The sequence below is a fragment of the Larus michahellis genome, chromosome 14 (assembly GCF_964199755.1).
Source record: "Larus michahellis chromosome 14, bLarMic1.1, whole genome shotgun sequence".
In the NCBI taxonomy this organism is placed as follows: domain Eukaryota; kingdom Metazoa; phylum Chordata; class Aves; order Charadriiformes; family Laridae; genus Larus; species Larus michahellis.
Window position 1 is genome coordinate 10,679,814 of NC_133909.1, and position 17,281 is coordinate 10,697,094.

Here is a 17,281-nt window from a genome sequence, read left to right on the forward strand (position 1 = left end):
TAACTGCTCTTGGCTCTTAAAAAGCTGCAGCTCTGTTTTTGATAGCCAGGAAGGTAAGAGCTGAAGCCACTGTGAAATTCAAGTGTAAAATCCAGGGAGTTGGGAGGAAGACTTTTTTTTTTTTTTTTTTTTTTTTTTTTAAATATCTGTAATTTTAGTAGTTGTCATCATGAATGGGAATTACTAACTTGCTCCACGTGCTGACGCAGCAGGTGAGCCACGTTTTGCCACTGGCGCATCTCTGCCCCATCAGAGAGTAACCTCCCTGACCGCTGCTCTGCGCTCGCGCCCCCCTTCTCCAGGCTGACAGCCTGGGGCTGTAGGTGCTGGGCTAGAATGGCATCTCTGTGACTGCTTGCACTGATAAGAATCGGTTATTTATTACAGGTCAGATTCTTTTGTGCGTGGGCCCATCTCTGTCCTCCCCGCTGGTCCCCTCCTGGCCTCCAGGTCGTCATTGTGTGGTGTAAAACTTGCCTTTTCCTCTCGGGAGACACCTGCGCCTCCTCCAGCGTCTGATTCTTTGGGCTGCATTTCCAAAACTGTCCAAAAAAGCCTGTCCGAAGTGACAGTCAGGAAGCCAATTTCTGCGTTGGGGTGAAGGCCGTACAAGTAGGGGCTCTCCGGTGGCAGGTTGTCATCGATGTACTCGTGGTAGCCCTAAGCGCGGGGCGGGCGCTGACGTTAGTGTAGCAGATGAGGCCAAAGGAGCGAGTTTCACTTCAGCCTTGAAAATGCGTCATCGCTTTTTGGTGGCGGGGCTTCACAGCTGGCTGGCGTTGCTTATTGAAGATGGTTTTTTACTCAGGTCTTACCTAAGTTTTTCCCTTACCACCCCAGCCACAGGAATTATTTTTGCAGCGATTCTGCATGTTTCCATGGGATTGAAACTGTTTTTTCCCCCTACATTCCCCCTTGGTTAACATCAGTTAACAGGCTCGTGAGCATTTATCCAGACCGGTGGTTTTCCACAGCAAATTGCAACTTCAGTCTTTCTTACCTTGTAATCCAAGCTGGGAGGGATCAGAAACCCCGGAGCTAAGTACACCTCCCCTTCCAGCATCTCCGCACGCACGTATTCGCTCAGGTAAGTCCGGCAGAGCCGGCGGTCCCAGTCGTCTGTGATATGCCCCCCGTACATGATTTCACCAAAGAGGTACCGGAGATCATCCCACGGCACCTACAAGGAGAAATTCACCGGGTGTCCGCGTGGCTCCCAAAAGCTCCCCCGCAGCCCCGGGGCCCACAGAGCGATGGCTCCGGGGTCGGTCTGTCCAGCGTCCAGGGAGGTGACAGACCCCGCACCTGCAGAGGCACGGTGGCAGAGCGAAGGGAGCAAGACACAGGCCCTTGTCTTGGGTGTCTCTTGGGCTCACCCCCAGGTTTCACCCGGTCCCAGAATGGACGCGGCCATCCCCACTTTGAACCCCCATCACCCCGTCTCTTTTCGGGTCAACGTTGACCCACGGGGAAAAGCAGGACTCTCCTAAGGGTGGACCTGAGTCCTGCTCATTGCACCTTCATCCTTAGGGCAGGCTTTGCCTTTTGGGTGGAAAGTAATTAAAAAAAAAAAAAAACCACCCCAACAAAGCACCAAGGCGTGAGCCAGAGCAGCCCAGTGCGAAACGCCTGCTTCCTCCCAGCTCCGCTGCGCCGAGGACTCTGCACCTTCACCTGCCGGGGCCTGCGGCTCCCTGGGGAGGAGGGAAGAGCTACTGGCACCTCTGTGTCTCCTCAAGGGAAGGCATTTGTGTGCCAAACTGATGATTTTTTTTTTTTTTTTTAAAAAAGATTGACTTTCCTAGTGTGTATTGTGCTGAGGTACGGTCGCTTTCTAAATCCCTTACCTTGGGGTTAGCCTCCAGGTAGTTGTACAGGACGTTAATGGATATGGTCAGGTCACCGTTGTTGAAGGGGTAAGGTCTGTTCCAGCCCTGAGTGCCAAATTTGCGCCGCTCGGCCACCACCGCGTGGAAGTAACAGAGCGCGAACAAGACGCATTTGAACTCGATTTCTTTGCTGCACATCTCTAACGTGTCCTGCAGCGGAATAAAAACGAGAGTGGCTTTGCAAGTGAATGAGTGACTATCGCTATCAGCCATTCGGCTACTGGAGAAAGTGAAGAGATGATGGCAAAGGAAAATAATAAGTTGTTTATTAAAAAAAAAAAAAGCATAAAATTATCTTTTAAAGATTTGGTAGTTGGTTAATTTTTGCGCTCATCTGTTTATAAAAAAATTAGGAGTTTTTTTTATACAGCCTGCTGACAGCCGAGGTGGCTTGTTCATGGCCCCAAGCTGCAGCAGCCCAACACTGGGCCGTGGGAAAGGCACCGGTGGTTCCGCACCCTGCCTGGGTCTGGAGCCCTGGGGCAGCTCTGGTCGCCCCTAAATCATGTCCTGACAGATGGGGGCTCTGGGCACCCAGGACGTATCTGGGGATGGGCTGGCTCCCTGCGCAGTGTCCTTGTCTGCAGTGACACCCCCCGAGATGCTCAGCCGTGAGACCCCAGGGACGGGGAGAGCCGGAGAGGAACCGGACCCAGAATGGTTGGAATGGTCCGGCTGTGCCTGGCGCGGCCACGGCGAGGGTACCTGGGTGAAGAGGTCCAGGGCTTTGTGCAGGTTGGCGTACATGCCCGTCGGCGGCTCGTTGGTGATTTTGATAGCGTTCTCCAGCAGTCCCTGGGGGATGATGTGCGCCTCGGGGCTGGGGGCTGGCTCGGCGCTCATGAACACCCGGTAGTCGGCGTGGCTGCCCAGGCTGTACTGCTCCACCATCTTCTCCAGCGTCCCCAGCCACCGGGCCACCAGGTGGATGTTCTGCAACAGGAACCCTCCTGTACTGCCTGGCCTCAAGTACAGCCTTGGGAATCACTCATTCCCCCCCGCATTCCTACTGTGTCTCCAGAGAGAAGGTGCAGCCCAACCCGGTGCCATTTGGGCTGGGGACGCCCGACTAACGTGGGCAGTGTCACTGCCCTCACGTGGGGCACACCATGAGAAACGCTGTGCCCCCATTGCAGGGCTGCCATCCTCTTTGGACGGCCTCTTGCGCTTTTGGGCTCCGCTCTCTGTTGCTGGTCTCCTACTCTGTGGCCCTTCTCCGTTTCCCAGTTGTCGGCCGGGCCGTGTGCCCCGCGGTGTGGCCCAGTGTCTCCCACCCACCTGCAGGATGACCCAGTGGCCCTGTGTGGCCGCCACCTCCAGGGCCCGTTCTGCCACGACCTCCTGGCCCTGTCCCAGCGACACGTTGTGGATCCTCCCGTTGTCGATGGTGAAGTTCAGTTTTCTGCCTGGGGAGGGGAGGAACCCGCCGCGGCGTGAGACGCCTTTTTCGTTAGTATTAATAGGAAACGGGGCTGCGCAGCCCTGGCCGTTTGCTGGCCCAACCAGCCCCCATGGTCTGTGCCAGCCGAGGAGGGGGCAACGGCTCACCCAGCACCTCCACGTCTTTCAGTGGGTCGACGCCAGGAGAGAGAATGAAGAACATGGGCATGGAGGGGCTGCTCTCCTTGTACACCTTGGCGAGCTCGATGCTCCTTCCTTCCACAAACTTGCTCCCCATCTTCTCTTCCACAAAGTTCCTGTGGAAAAATAAAACCATAACGTGAGTTAGGAACAAACGTGGTCACTGTGTGCCGCCGGCACGGTGACACCGCGGGGCTCTTGCCAGGAGGTCACCGTGCCACATGCCGCGGGCAGGTGCCATCACACCTGATGGCGTAGGTCATCCTGTCCGGGCGCATGCACCGCAGCATGCACAGCTTCTGCAGGGACGTCTTGTTCTTCCACTCCTTGGGGAACACCTCCTTCTCCGGCACCTCGGACTCCACAAACTTTTTCCATCGCTTTGCTGAGCCCTCGATGTCACTGTCCAAGTTCTTGAACTCTTCCATTTCCGAGAGCACCTTCAGGTCGCACATGGCAAAATCACTCCTGGGCTCTGCTCACCCTTGGGACCCCCAGGCTGGGGGTCCCCGTGGAGCCGTGCGGATGATGCTGTGCTGCAGCCCAGCCCCAAGGGGTCCCACAGCCCCGGCAGGACCCTCCGCGGGGCACAGCCACGTCAGGGGTCCCAGAGGCATCCCTGGGGTGCCCGGTGAAACGGGGACGCTGCACACGGGCTGGCGGGGCATCGCTCGGACACCCCCGTGCTCACGGGGGAGGAGCGGGGTTCACGGGGGACACTGACAGTCCAAAATGCTGCCAAGACACAACCTCGCCAGCTGCCTCCTCCCGCCGGCACGAGCGGCCCCCCTCGGCTGTCTCTGCCTCAGCTCCATGGCTGACCCCACCGCCTGCCACAGGGCTGAGCGCGGACCCCTGCACCCCAGCACGTTGCCGTCACACAGCTCCCGCTGTGACCCCGGCCCCACTGTGCTGGGGGCCGTGCTGGCCTCGCCCTGGCACAGTGGGCAACCATGCAGACCAACCTTGATGCCGCCCCATCCCTGGGGCTGCAGGAAGTCCACGGGGGAAGCAACGCCGGCCTTGGAAGGGAAGCGCAGGAGAAAGTCCAGCTCCGCTGGGTTCACTTCTTTCTTGATTGCCAGGACCTGGCGAGTTGAGGGCGCAGCGTCACAACCGCCCTGGCACACGTGGCCGCGGCACGAGGGGCTGCGCTCCGGGCAAGAAGCTACTGAGCATCCAGCAGCAGCACAGAAATAAGAGAAGAACCTGTCTAAAGCCACATAAATTCATGTCCAGTATTATACAACAAGCCCCAGACACTTGCACGCGTTACCTGGAAGGCAACCTGGGCCAGGAAAATGAGTTTGTCTCTCTCGAAGAGTCCCCGCGCGGTGTACGTATAGACCGAGTAGGTGATCTCATCTGTCAGGTTGATCACCCTTTGCTTGATGTCGTCGTCGGGGGCCGTGCGCTGAATGGCTTTCTCAAAGACCCCGTTGAATGCCTGAGGAAGAGCGGGGCGGGCAGCTCAGCGCCCGGGCTGCTGGCTGTCCTGTGAGCAGCATCAGCGCCGAAACACCGGATCGCCAAGATCCCCCAAGCCCCGTCCTGCCCGTACAAACTGCTTCCCTCCTTGCTCCACGTCTACCTTGAGCGAGAACTGGTAGATGGGGTTGATCTTGTTGAGGTCACTCAGGATGAAGTACAGCAGGGACGCTCGCTCTGCCGCCGGCCTGTAGTTTTCTCTCGCGACATTGATTTGAACTTCGGTGGTTTTGGCTTCTTTCACCTTGACACACACGGAGGCGGGTGTTATCCAGCATCCTGGCACGTGCCAAAGCAGCACCCAACCTCCCGCTGGGTGCCCGGTGCGGTCCAGGAGAGCTCCCGCTGCCCGCAGCACCAGCCCCGGGGCAGCTGGCTTACTTTTTCCTCGATTTCCATGGCTGTGCGCTTCGTGGTTTCCAGGTTCTCCACCAGCGCCGTGTCCCCCAGGAAATCCCCGCCAGCAGCAGACAGCCGGGCGAGCAGAGAGTCCTCCAGCTCCTTCAGCTTGATCTTGAACTCGTTCTGGCTCTTGGTGAGGTTTGCCTACAACACCAGCGCCCGGAGGAGGGACGCGCGTCAGTCAAGAGACCGCGGCAAAAACTCTAACATCAGTCGCCGTGACTTACGCTGGGCGCTCCCCAACCAACGGCCTCCAACAGGCTGCGGACCATCGGCAGCGCCGCTGGCTTTATCTTCTACTCATTAGGAATTCTCCCTTTACAAATGCAGCCCAGACAACACGCTGCGGTACCTGTCAGCTGAGCTGCGGGTCTCGGAGAAACCAGCCAAGTTTCTCACGCTGTCGCTGAAGGCCTGAGGCAAGAGGTGGGTGGACATGGCCCTCCCCGGGCTGGCGAGCGTGCCGGTGGCAGCGCCAGGCTCCACGGGACGATGGTGGACCCAGAGCCACCCAAGCAGATGGCAGGCTCTGACCGGGACTCGCTCGGCTCTCGATCAGCAGCAGCAAGCTCACGGAGGGGAGACCTCGCTGCTCCCTGCAGCAAAGCCACCACAGCCCCCCCTGGGATGCTCCCTGCTGGGCTCATACCTTCAGGGTCTCCAGGTCTGGCCGCTCTTTGGCCACCACAGCAGCCAGGAGCTGGTCCTCCAGCCCCTCCCGGGTCACCAAGAAGTTGATGAGGGTGCACTGAGCCTGCACCTCTGGCTTGTAGTGAGGGTTGAAGTATTTGGTGTGCAGGATCAGGCGGAAGCGCGGGTGATATTCCACTTCTTTATCTCCTATCTTAATGTATCTGTTCAGTTAATTAAACAAATCAATTTCTGTACGCTTGGCAATAACTCATCACAGACAGACACCCCCTCGACCCACGTGCTGTTCCCGGCCGCTCGAGATGTATTTCTCTGGTCGGGAAAAGGCGTAGCAAGGGCAGAAGCGCCAAAACGGCCCTGGCAGGGCAAAGGCAGAGGAGCAGAAGGAACCAGTGGCACCATCCCACCACGCAAGGGGAAGGGTCCTGTGAGGGCAGCGCGGTGCAGCCCCGTCCGCGCAGCCCTGTCCCCACAGCCCCCGCCAGACCCGGGGACGCGGCTGGGGGTGGCAACGCCGCGTGGGGCAGGGAGATGGGGCAAGGGGTTCTCGGCAAAAGCCCCATCCCAGAACAGCTTCCCTGGCTGCTAAGAAAACCCTCCCAGTTTATCACACCTTATCGCAGGTGCCCCAGGGAATGTGCTCTTAAATCACTAAATGAACTGGACTCTGCTGACCAGAACAGTCCAATAAGTCACATCAACTGCCAAGTATCCCCACTGGGACATACTGGAGAAAACTGGGGGATGTGGCCAGAGGCCAGGGGAAGGATCACGCCCCAGCTGCTGTCATGCAAAGGGGCATAAATCGGCATTTCAGGGCAGCAGTGTTTGCTCAGAGCAGGTGAAGCTCTCGGCAACCAGAGGCGGGGGCTGCTGACCTCCCCTTCTTGGTGGTGTTCCTGCCCAGCAGGTGATCCAGCACCGGCTCCAGCGTCTCCCCAATGTCCTCGATCAGCAGCGTCTGTCCTTCGGAAACCGCCCGCTCGATGGTGTCCAGGTAGCTGCAGCCGAGAGGGGCGGGAGGTGCGGCGTGGGGCGAGTGCGTGCTGCGGTGAGCTCGGGCGAGCGCCCTCCAGCTGCTGCCCCCCCGGGGGGACCCTGCAGCGCCTGCCAGACACAGCCCCGCGGAGCCCACGGAGGTGTCGGGTGCCCCCATCAGTGGGGTTGCCCTGGGGTGCCCTGGGTCTCATGGGGGACGTGGGTGCCCTGGCCTGCAGAGCCCTGCGCCCCTCCGGTGCCAGGGGAAGGGGAGCTGGTCCAGCCCGAGCCCACGGCCGCCCCGCAGCACCCAGCCCACCTCCTCTGGCCCAGGCGGATGGTCTGCAGCTCCTCCCCGTATTTGTTCTTGATCCACTTGATGCCCTGGAGCTGGGCGTCCACGATCAGGGGCCACCGCTGGGTGTTGCAGAGGATGGTGGCATTCTCGGTGGACATGCGGTCGCTGGGCAGCCCCTGGTTGCTCCAGGCGGCCACGTCGGCGGCATCGGTGAGGAGGCTGAGGGGGTCCAGCCCCGGGGTGATGGGGATGGGCACCTGCCGGGGAGGGGACATTGGGTGCGTGGTCGTGGAGGAGTGGGAGCCCCTCAGTGCTGGCAGCATGGGGGGAAGGAGCCCCGGGCACCCCGGGACGGGACCCATGGCCGCTCACCGCCAGCTCATCAAAGAAGGGGATCCAGTGCTTCTCCAGCAGCTCGACCCTGTACTTCTTGGTGAAGTAGCCGACGTAGGACACGAAGGCAGAGACCAGCAGCACGTCTCCGCACAGCGTCTTCTCCTGCTCTCTGAGCATCTCCACTGACTCAGCCCAGCGGACGTTTTCGGATGCCAGGCCCCCGATGAGCCTGGGGCGGGTCAGAAGAGATGGCGGCTGCTGCGGTGCCGCCACTCCTGGTGCTGTGCGGGGTGGGGACAACTCGGCCGTGATGCCCCGGGGTGGCCGTCGCCAATCGCCCTTGGGATTAACCCCCCTCTGCTCAGGCTGCCCTCACCCCGGGTGCACGGCTCCAGGGCTGCATTTTCCACCCCCAAATTTCTGGCCCAATTCATTCTCAGGATTTTTTTAATTTGGGGAGGGTATGGGGGGGGTCTCTGATGCTTCCATGACCCCTGTGTCATTGTCACCAAGCAATGCCGGGGGGCAGCAGATGATCCCAGTGCTTCTGGACCAGCGTTTGCACGGTACCTGTTTGCCAGCGTGATGACTCGGGTGGTGGCGTCAGCCTCCTGCTGACATTTGATCTTCTCAGCTGTAGCTTTCTCAAATTCTGCGGTGAGAGCTGCCAGGTTGGCATTCAGTTCCTTCAAAAGACAACACACCGACAGTGACCACCCCCCCCACCCCCAGCCCCCCCGCCCCCAGCGCAGCCGCAGCGAGCTGCCGGGCCAGGAGAGAGCCCCGCACACCCCGAGGAGCTTTGCTGCAGCCCCTGTCGTGACAACGCAGCTCTTGCACCTGGGCTCCTGCTGACGTGAATTATAAGAACCTTTCTCGCTCATTTTTGGCTCCTGGCCCTGACCCACAGCTGAATGGCTGGTGGCTGATGGGGTCGCGGCGGGTGCCAGCCAAGGCAAACAGCGGCTGGCCCCGGGGCCAGGGGCTGCAGGAGTGGGGGACGACACACTTACGGCAATTTTGCTCTTAATGCGACTGAGTTTTTCTTGTGCCTCCGCCAGCTCGGCGTTGGCCTCCTCCAGCGCCAGCCTCTTGGGTTCCACCTCGCAGAACACCTCGTAGAAGCGAACGATGTTCAAGCACCAGGAGCACAGACCTCCGGCTGCTGTTGACTTCGTCTTTATGAACTCGGGATCAAAACTGGGGTCTGACTGGTAGGGCCTGGAACGGGAGGACACACCGTGCCACAACACCGTGCCACAGCCACCAGCGGCCCTGTCCTGCTCCTCCTGGGGCTTGGGCTGCCCGTGGGTGTCAGGGAGGGAGCGCGGAGCAAATGCCTGGATCCTACCACTGCCCTTCGACCCGCGCTGCGCTCGCTGGGTGAGGGTCTCCCGGACACCCTGCCCAGGGTGACCCTGTGGCACGGGGCCGGGAAGGGCGCAGGAACCAGCCATGGACTCACTCAAACGCCTTGAGACAGGCCTCGGGGATGTGCTCCTTGTCAAACTTCTTTAAGGAGTCAAGGAAAGTATCTACTTTTCCCATCATGACTTTTGCTGCCTTCCAGCTCTTATCCTTCGGTATCTTGCCCTTCGGGGCCGTCAGAACCATCACAGCTGCCGTCACGTTCACCACCGCTTGGGGTGGGGACCCGAAGGACTTCAGCTCTGTCAGGTTGTTCTGGGAAGGGGCCACAGAGCTGCTGAGCATCACCCCAGCGTGGGGACACTGGCACCAGCCAGGGACCTGCTTCCCACCGAGGGGTCGCCCACCTTGTTGAGCGTGTTGAGGGCCTCCTGGGCGGCTACAAGCGCTGGCTCCGCTTTGGCCAAGTCAGTCTCGCAGGCTCGCTGCTTCTCGGCCACGACCTGGGGGGACGAGGGGATGGGACGGTGAGCGGCCGGAGCTGACAGAGCTCGCGCTGCCTCGCTCCGTGTCGGACCCCGGCGCGGTGGGCACCGGCCCAGTGCCACGCACCGTGTTGATGGCCTGGACCTTCAGCTCCTCCTCGTCAGCGATGGTTTTCTCCCTGCTGACCTTCTCTGTCTCAACGCCCACCACGTGGATCAGTTTATCGGCGTCCTCGTTCTTCTGCTTCAGCTCTGCCTCCTGGACTGCCAGCTTGGCTTTCAGATCATCCACCTTGATGTTGGGGGAGAAACGGAGCAGATCAGAGGGTTGATCCTGCCGAGCTCTGCCCGGCCTCGCAGCGGGGGCTCAGTATGGCTCGGGGACCTTGTGGCCACCATGACCACCCTGTGGGGACGCCCTCCTCTCGCCCCCTGTGTCAGACCCACGGCAGGCGCGATGCTGTGGGCAGGCACCTGCGACGTCGTGCTCTGCAGCTTCATCAGCCCCTTCTCCAGCCTCTCGATCTTGGCGGTGAGCTCGCTCCGTTTTTTCGACAGCAGGTTTTGGTAGAGCTTTATCTGCTCCAGGAAGGTCTTTGGCGTGGTGTAATTATAGCGTCTCTCCATGGCCAGGTAGGTCTTGGACATCTCCTTAACGCTCATGTGGACGTGGGACATGAACTGGCTGATGGAGAGCTTGACCTCGGGCTGCGCAGGAGCACAGACAGCGACCCGCTGTGCACGAGGACGCGGTGCCAACGCTGGGGCAGAACCACGTCCAGCCGCAGAGGCCAGGCGGCAAAGCGCCGCTTTTCATTAAACTGCACAGCCTGCGGCGGAGGAACGTGGGTGGTCACAGCACTAAGGACGCTGGTTCTTAAGCCCAGCTCTGGTTTCCTGACTCCGATCCCCCAGATCAACCTGGGCTGCACCGGGGAAACGCTGCTGTTCCCAGGCTGTTATTTGTGGTGTTTTAGGGACAAACGAGAAACGAGGAAAGGTTCGTCCCCGCCTGCATGGTGTGGGGCTGCAGGCTGTGGCTGTGAGCTTACCCCAGCACCCTGGGTCACCCAGGCCCCATCCTGGCCGTGTTGCAACAAGGAGAGCAGCGGCGGCGCAGGTCATTCCCCGCAGCAGCCCAGTTTCCCCAGTTCCCCCAGGTGAGGGGGCTGCGCACAGGCGCGGCGTGCACCGACCCGGGGTCCCAGCTCACCTCGATGTCCCCCGTTTCCTCCAGGAACCTGCTGCTGACGGACACGAGCGCATCCTCCGGCCACTCGTGGAACCAGTCGACGGCCGTGCAGTTGACCACGGCGGGGAACCTCCTCGCCCGCACGCGCAGCGTGGAGCCCACGGGGGAGAAGCAGAGGATGACCTGGGGCAGAGCGCGCGGGTGAGCGGGGTGTCCCCACTGCCGGGGGGGGGGGCAAGCTGGCCCATGGGGTGGCGGCAGCATCACTGTGGGCTCCGCACGGCTGCCAGCTTTTCTGCTGGAGATCGGGACTTCCCCTCCCTCCCTTCCCAGTACGTGTGAGATGGTCCATGACCGTGCACCCTGCGCCTCTCAGCAGGGTCGGGGCTGGCACTGGGTCCCCTGCGGTGGCTGTGGCCAGCGGCTGAGCACGGTGCCCGCGCTGGTGTCCCTGCGAGCGCCCAGCACAGCCCAGGAGGCGGCTCAGCCCCTCGGCCCCAGGGCAAGTAAATCCGTGGGCGTGAAGAGCTGTGGCCCTGGGGCTGGAGGGGGCACCGTTGGCTGGGGAGCCTTTGAAAACACCTTTTGCCCAAACCCATCACTGTGTAACGAAACCACGATTTTCTGTGTCCTGTCTGCAAATAGGGTTTGGATTAGGCAAGTCAGGAGCACTAAGAAAACACCCCACCTGGGTGAACACCCACCTTTAACTGACGCCTGACTTTTTCTATAAATAATTTCCAGCAGTTTTCCCTTGTATCTTGCAATCCAAGGAACTTCACTTGGGGCCTCATGGCACTGATAATGTTTTCCAGGTCATCGTCCTGAAAGAGCCCCGGCACCTCCCCGGATGCCAAGAAGTCGTTGATCAGGACCAGGAACGATTCCTCAGCAACCTGGGAGTCCGTCATCAGGAACACGGTGGGGCTGTTCTTCACGGCTGCCTTGATGTACTGGGAGGCCAGGTCCAGCTGGGGCAGGAGAGAGAAGCCGTCACCTCCCCTCTCTTCAGCCCCCCGAGCTGTCCTCCGCAGTGACCGGTCCAGCACAGCCCGGTGCACCCTGAGCCGCCCCGGGATGCCAGGATGGTGCCTTTGGGAAGGTGCCTATGGAAAGGTGCTGGGTGCCCGCTGCTCTGCCAGGGCTGCCGGCACTGCGCCTGCCCTCACAGGTGGCTCCTGCCCGTCCCTGGCTGGAGAAACGCTGTGGCCCCTCGGGGCAGGACTGGTGGTCTTCCAGAAAGCACCTTTGAGCGGATCGCAGGGTGTGCAGATGCAGCAGCGAGAGGAGAGCAGAGCCCCGCGCACCCACCCCTGGCACCGCAGCCACTGCGGGGCTTGGCACCGCTCCGCATTGGCAGGATCTGTCCCGCGAGCCAGCGGCGCTGGCCCAGGGGCCGGGAGGAAAGTTGCTCTCACCTTCAGGTCCGGGATGCCGTAGCCTTTCCTCAGTGTAATCTGAAACACGTTCAGACTGCTGATGAACGCTGCCAGCCGTGCCAGGCTCTGCTTCCCGCTGCCGCCCACCCCCACCAGCAGCGCGTTGCCCCAGGGAGACTCTAAGATCCGACTAATTCTGCAAATATGAGACACTGCGTCTTCAAAGAGCACCTGAAAAAAAAAACAGGAGGGGAAGGTTCGATATTCTGAATCGCAGCAGGAAAAGCAGCGAACGCCCTGTAACGTACACACCCCAGCGAGAGCGATGCTGCAGCCGCATCTCTGTGGTGCGCGCGCTGCCTCGGCGCGGAGCTGCCCGCAGCCGGGCACTCACCAGGCTCATCGCCGCGTTCACCTCGTTGTAGTTGTCCAAGGCTTCCGCCAGCAGCTTGTTGAGATCCGGCCAGCTCGGAACCGGCAGGTACTTGGGTTCCCCCACGCCCTGGGCGAAGTGGCAGTAGATGTTGGGTTTGGCGAACACCAGGTCTTCGCTGAGTTCCTGGGAGAGGCAATGCCAGCCGTGGGGCAGAGCCGTGGGGCACTGGGGGTGGGTACTGCTGCCTGTGCCGCTGCCGAGCCCGCGCTGGGGGGCTCAGCCTGGCAGCCAGCCCCGCGGGGACGGAGCACTCCCCCATTTGCCAGCACAACTTACGGGAAAGAAATTTTTGCAGGTGTCTGCCAGCACCTTCCCGAAGCCTTTTTGATCCTTTTCATCGATGAGCTTGTCTCCATACACCCTCTCAGCTTCGTGGAGCCAGAGGCGCACCAAGTCCACGGGGGTTTTCAGGCATTCGGGAGTGGAGAACAACAGACCCTGACAAACACGTGAAACCCTCAGTCCCCGGGGGTTTATTTTACTGCTACTCAGAGCTGAGTTTAAAGGTTGGCTTTGGGACAAGGCCATGGTACTTTTCAAGGGCATGGTGCGCTGCAAGGAATAAGGATGTTTAAGAGGAAAGAGCCTTCCCAATACCTGGAATATGTTGGAGAGGTCCCGGAGGTTGAAGACGTAGTGGAATTTGATGGCTGTTGGCAAGAAGGTGGAGGCGACCTTCTGGTGGAGAGCTGTTGGCAGGGAACAGGGGTGAGCCGGGGGCAGGTCCCCGGAGCAGCCTCCGGCAGCAGCATCCCTGAGCCGCTCGCTCTCCCCTCCGTGACCCTCGGCCAGAAGGACAAGCGTGGGGCTTTAGTCTGACAATTTCTGGGGACACGATGACATATTTCGAGCATGGATAGGAGAAAAGGAGGAATGGAGCTTTCATTTGGACTGTGCCATGTCACGGAGGTGCGGCACGGGGCTCCAGGGGCACTGGCCGGTTGTGGGGTGTTTGGGATTCCCGGTGTCAGTGGGTGCATTCCCTGGGGGCCGCCTTCTCCCTCTGGCCCCGCGGGGGCTCACCCAGCGCTGCCGCGACCAGCTGGGGCTGCAGCTTCTGCACAGCCGGCGGCATCTTCCGCAGGGCCAGGTGCTGCGCCAGGATGGTGCTGTAGATGGTCAGCAGAGCCTCCTGGCCGGGAAAGCTCACGGCGAAGACGCAGAAATGACGCTGCAGCAAGGGACAAAAATTCAGGCGGGAGCTTTGTCCCCAGGGGCTGATGCAGCCAGACGGCACCGTGAGGTCCCCCACCGCGTCCCACCCCGTCCCACCCCTTCCTGGCTCCGGTCCCAGGAGAGCGAACCCGCTGGGGCACCGTCCCCAGCCCCGCAGCCCTGCGTACCTGCAGCCTGGAGTCAATGGTGAAGGACCCTGCGGTCGGGTTCATGCAGGCCACGTACTGGCAGTTGTGAATGTCCTTCAGAGTCAGTTTGGTCCTGTCGTACCTGCGCAGGGACCGACGCTGTGACACTTTCCCTGGGGACGGGTTCCACTGACCCCACGGAGCTGCGTCCAGAGGGAAGCAGGAGGGGGGATCCCCATTCCCCTGGTGCTTGGTGCAACCTGGCACCGCTCCTGGTGATGCTGTGGGGGACCTTTCCCACACCTCACAGCCAGACCTATCCCCAAATTCCCCCACGGCAGCCGGCACTCGATACCTCTGCCCCGCTTCCCACGCAAGCCCTCCCTGCGCCTGCGCCACGTGCTGCGCTGTGGCCATGGTCATCCCCCTGCCATGGCTCCCCCCGCCAGTGCTGGCAGTGGAGCTCTTTGCTTTGGATGGGCTTTGGGGCTGCCAGCAGAGAGTTTTTCCCCTTCCTTTGCCAAGGCCCCCGCAGCTGCCCTGGGTATGAGCGAGCTGAAGGGAAGGGGTGGCTCGGCTCCACCGTCAGCGTGGCACAGGAGGCAGAGCGGGCAGGGCATGGCCGGGCTCCTCTGCGGGGCGGGCGAGGTGCCAGCACAGCATGGGTTTGCCCGGCAGAGGGTCACCAAGCCCCCGGGGTCAGTGGGGCTGTGGCTGGACACCTACCAGTGCCCGTGGTCCATGTGCTGCCGGATGAGCGTGTGCGGTGCCACCGTGCCGTACTTGTCCACTTCTGGCATGTTCATGTCATCGATGAAGTAGATAAGCCTCCTGGTCCCGGGCGGGCCGTAGTTCCTCCCCGATTTCTTCTCCAGGGGCTTCTCGAGGACGGCTGCAGCGAGAGGAGCGGGTGGGCAGTGGGGCAGCGCCGTGGGACCCTGCGGCACAGCCTGGCGCGGGGCCGGCTGCAGGCTCGGGCCAGTCTTACCCTGCAGCATGTCCGAGGTGGTGTAGAAGTTAAAGGGCACAGACTGCACGAGGTATTCATCTGTGCCGAGCGCTTCGAGCTTGTCCCGCATCAGGACCGATTTTCCCGTCCCCGCGTTCCCCACCAGCATCACCGGCCTCTGCTTCTCCATCAGCAGGTCCATGAAGTACCGAAGGCGAATGGTCTCTGCCGTGTGCACCATGGAGGCCTGGGGAAATCGCGACGTCAGTCCCCGGAGCTCGCCCCGTGCTGCCAGAGGGGATGTTTGCAGGCAGAGGCAGCGGGCAGCGTGGAAGCCTGGCCTGGTTTTCCCGGTAATGCCGCAGGTCTGACATCTTTGACACCACGCCCCACCCCCCCCCAACAGCATTTCAAAAGTCATGCAAATAAAGTTTTAAAGTACATTTTTTGCATTCAGGCGATAGTTACAATTATTTCACGAGAATCTACAAAGCCGCGTGTTAATCTGAGATATTAAAAAAGAAGAGTTGCAACTTGCAGCTCTGGCTGAGGTTTCCGCGGGGTGAAGCAGAGCCACAGAAAGCCAAGGGGTTTGCCGGGTGCCGCCGGCCCGCGCGGTGGCGTGGCAGAGCCAGCCCGAATCCCGAATCCCTGTGCCACCCCAGCGACGCTCAGGGGTGAGACCATGGAGTAATGAATAAAAACCCCACACAAACACAGAGAGCTTGTGGGAAATACCTGCAAAGGGACTTCGGGATCGAGTTCGAATTTTGGCACTTTTTCAGTCCAGAGCATGAATTTCTTCGTTTCCGGATCAATGTAATAGTCAAAAATTGTCCCTTGAGAAGGAAACTTGACGGTTTTAAACTCGTTCACCCACCACTTGCTGAACTCCACGCGGTAATCCACGAGCTGGGAGGAACCGAACAGAGACACTCAGAAACCGGCCAGCCCTGTTGCTCCGGTATTTTCCAAGGGGATGCAGCCGAGGGATGGAACTGGGTGGGCGGCTGTACCTGGTCCTGGAACATGGCCCCGCCGAAGGCCCAGGTGCAGGCGAAGACGAAATAGAGCTCGTAGAGCTCCCGGGGTGAGTCCGGGGGGGTGGTCTGCGGCGTCAGGAGGCACTCCAGCAGGAACAGCACCATCTGTATCACCGTGATCTCGGGGATGGGGGTGATCTTCTTGAATCCAGACTTGAGCTTCTCGAGGCATACCGGCAGGTACTTGTCAAACAGGATCATCAAATTGGCCTTCTCGGACTGCACCGTCCTCTTCTCAATCCAGCTGGTCACAACTCTGCGGGAGAGACAGGCAGGGCTGCAGGCGAGCGCGTGGGGGGCCAGCACCTGTCCATCCTGTCCCATCCCGTCCCATCCCATCCCATCCCGTCCCGTCCCGTCCCATCTCCCTCCCAGGGCTCACGGGTTCCAGCCCAGGTCCGTGGCGTTGATGTAGAGGATTCCTGCCCGGGACACGGTCGCTGGAGTGGCAGTCCGCAGGTGGCTGATCTCGAAGAGAAGCCGCATGGTGGGGTTGAGGGGGATGCGCTCATTGCTGGCCAAGGTGAGAACCTGGAGAAAGTAGCCCGTCATGGGAGGATGCCCTGATCTTGGGGCCCAGGCACAAATGCAAGTGATCACCCCAACTGATGAGCAAGCAAAGCTCCTGGGGTGTGATGACACTGACCTTATTGTCATCCATGACTGTGTTCAAGGACTCAATCCACATGGGGTCAATGTCTCCATCAAGGATGATCCACTTGGGCCCCTTATGTGTGATGTTGGCCAGGTCACGCATCACTGAAGAAAACAGACCTGCTCCAATGAGAGACACGTGGGTTTGTCCTTGGCAGCTCTTTCCACTCACAGCCCGTTTGCTGAGGGACACGTGGAACTGGGTACGTCCCTGAAACACATTTCTCCTCCCTCACACTCCAGTTAAAAGCCCCAAGAAAAGGTCTTCCCATTCCCGTCACCGCATCCCAAAGTGTTTATAGAGTCACATTTTATGAAGGTATTTGCCTATGCACCAGCAGCTGCTGAAAGATGGTTTGTGCCAGGTCCCACCTGGGGTAAGTGACCACCCTCGTGGCCACATGCACAAGCGTTGGTGTCTCACCGTCCTTCCACTCTCGCGTGGATGGATGAATAACCCCGAACAGCTCATCGCAGGTCACAGCCTTTGGGTCGAGGTCCACGCTGACCGGCTTCTGCTTCATGTTCTTGTATGTCCTGTTGAGCGACCTCAGCACCTGCGGAGAGGGGAACCGCGCACCGCTGCTCCTACGAGGGCGCCCGCAGCCTTCGGCAGCCTTTCCTGCAGCTGGGGGCACAGAGCCCTGCGCCCACCCGCTGCGGAGCACCCAGGCCTGGAGAGCTGCTGGGAAGGCGCCAGACCTCCCTGTGCAGACCTGGCTCCTGGCCGGGGTGCTGTGAGAGCCCGGAGCCACGCCAGCCCGTCTCACTGGCACCACAGCCATGCCGGCCAGCCCAGGGACAGCCCCGTCCCAAACCTGCTCAACTCCACGGGCTGAGCCCAGCAC

The 17,281-nt window shown here is 60.6% G+C and overlaps 1 protein-coding gene across 5 annotated transcripts in view; it reads right to left on the reverse strand.

Annotated features, from left to right (window-relative positions):
- DNAH17 (dynein axonemal heavy chain 17) overlaps positions 1-17,281 on the reverse strand; it is a 38,949-nt gene that overhangs the window by 3,332 nt on the left and 18,336 nt on the right. For 3 of the 5 annotated variants that reach the window (XM_074607249.1, XM_074607247.1, XM_074607246.1), the window contains 36 exons: positions 16,858-16,990; positions 16,426-16,553; positions 16,162-16,310; positions 15,753-16,035; positions 15,475-15,648; positions 14,776-14,983; positions 14,514-14,679; positions 13,827-13,929; positions 13,507-13,654; positions 13,081-13,172; positions 12,760-12,921; positions 12,442-12,606; positions 12,087-12,278; positions 11,373-11,639; positions 10,690-10,851; positions 9,951-10,184; positions 9,604-9,768; positions 9,399-9,494; positions 9,089-9,306; positions 8,637-8,844; positions 8,194-8,309; positions 7,660-7,852; positions 7,309-7,544; positions 6,890-7,012; positions 6,010-6,214; positions 5,340-5,504; positions 5,062-5,202; positions 4,747-4,917; positions 4,436-4,558; positions 3,717-3,910; positions 3,438-3,586; positions 3,168-3,295; positions 2,595-2,822; positions 1,848-2,039; positions 1,001-1,180; positions 478-660 (listed from right to left, as the gene is read on the reverse strand). In XM_074607249.1, coding sequence (XP_074463350.1) covers positions 478-660; positions 1,001-1,180; positions 1,848-2,039; positions 2,595-2,822; positions 3,168-3,295; positions 3,438-3,586; positions 3,717-3,910; positions 4,436-4,558; positions 4,747-4,917; positions 5,062-5,202; positions 5,340-5,504; positions 6,010-6,214; positions 6,890-7,012; positions 7,309-7,544; positions 7,660-7,852; positions 8,194-8,309; positions 8,637-8,844; positions 9,089-9,306; positions 9,399-9,494; positions 9,604-9,768; positions 9,951-10,184; positions 10,690-10,851; positions 11,373-11,639; positions 12,087-12,278; positions 12,442-12,606; positions 12,760-12,921; positions 13,081-13,172; positions 13,507-13,654; positions 13,827-13,929; positions 14,514-14,679; positions 14,776-14,983; positions 15,475-15,648; positions 15,753-16,035; positions 16,162-16,310; positions 16,426-16,553; positions 16,858-16,990 — 6,180 coding nt within the window. The remainder of the gene's footprint in view (positions 1-477; positions 661-1,000; positions 1,181-1,847; positions 2,040-2,594; positions 2,823-3,167; positions 3,296-3,437; positions 3,587-3,716; positions 3,911-4,435; positions 4,559-4,746; positions 4,918-5,061; positions 5,203-5,339; positions 5,505-6,009; positions 6,215-6,889; positions 7,013-7,308; positions 7,545-7,659; positions 7,853-8,193; positions 8,310-8,636; positions 8,845-9,088; positions 9,307-9,398; positions 9,495-9,603; positions 9,769-9,950; positions 10,185-10,689; positions 10,852-11,372; positions 11,640-12,086; positions 12,279-12,441; positions 12,607-12,759; positions 12,922-13,080; positions 13,173-13,506; positions 13,655-13,826; positions 13,930-14,513; positions 14,680-14,775; positions 14,984-15,474; positions 15,649-15,752; positions 16,036-16,161; positions 16,311-16,425; positions 16,554-16,857; positions 16,991-17,281) is intronic. The other 2 variants (XM_074607245.1, XM_074607248.1) reach the window with 2 other exon arrangements.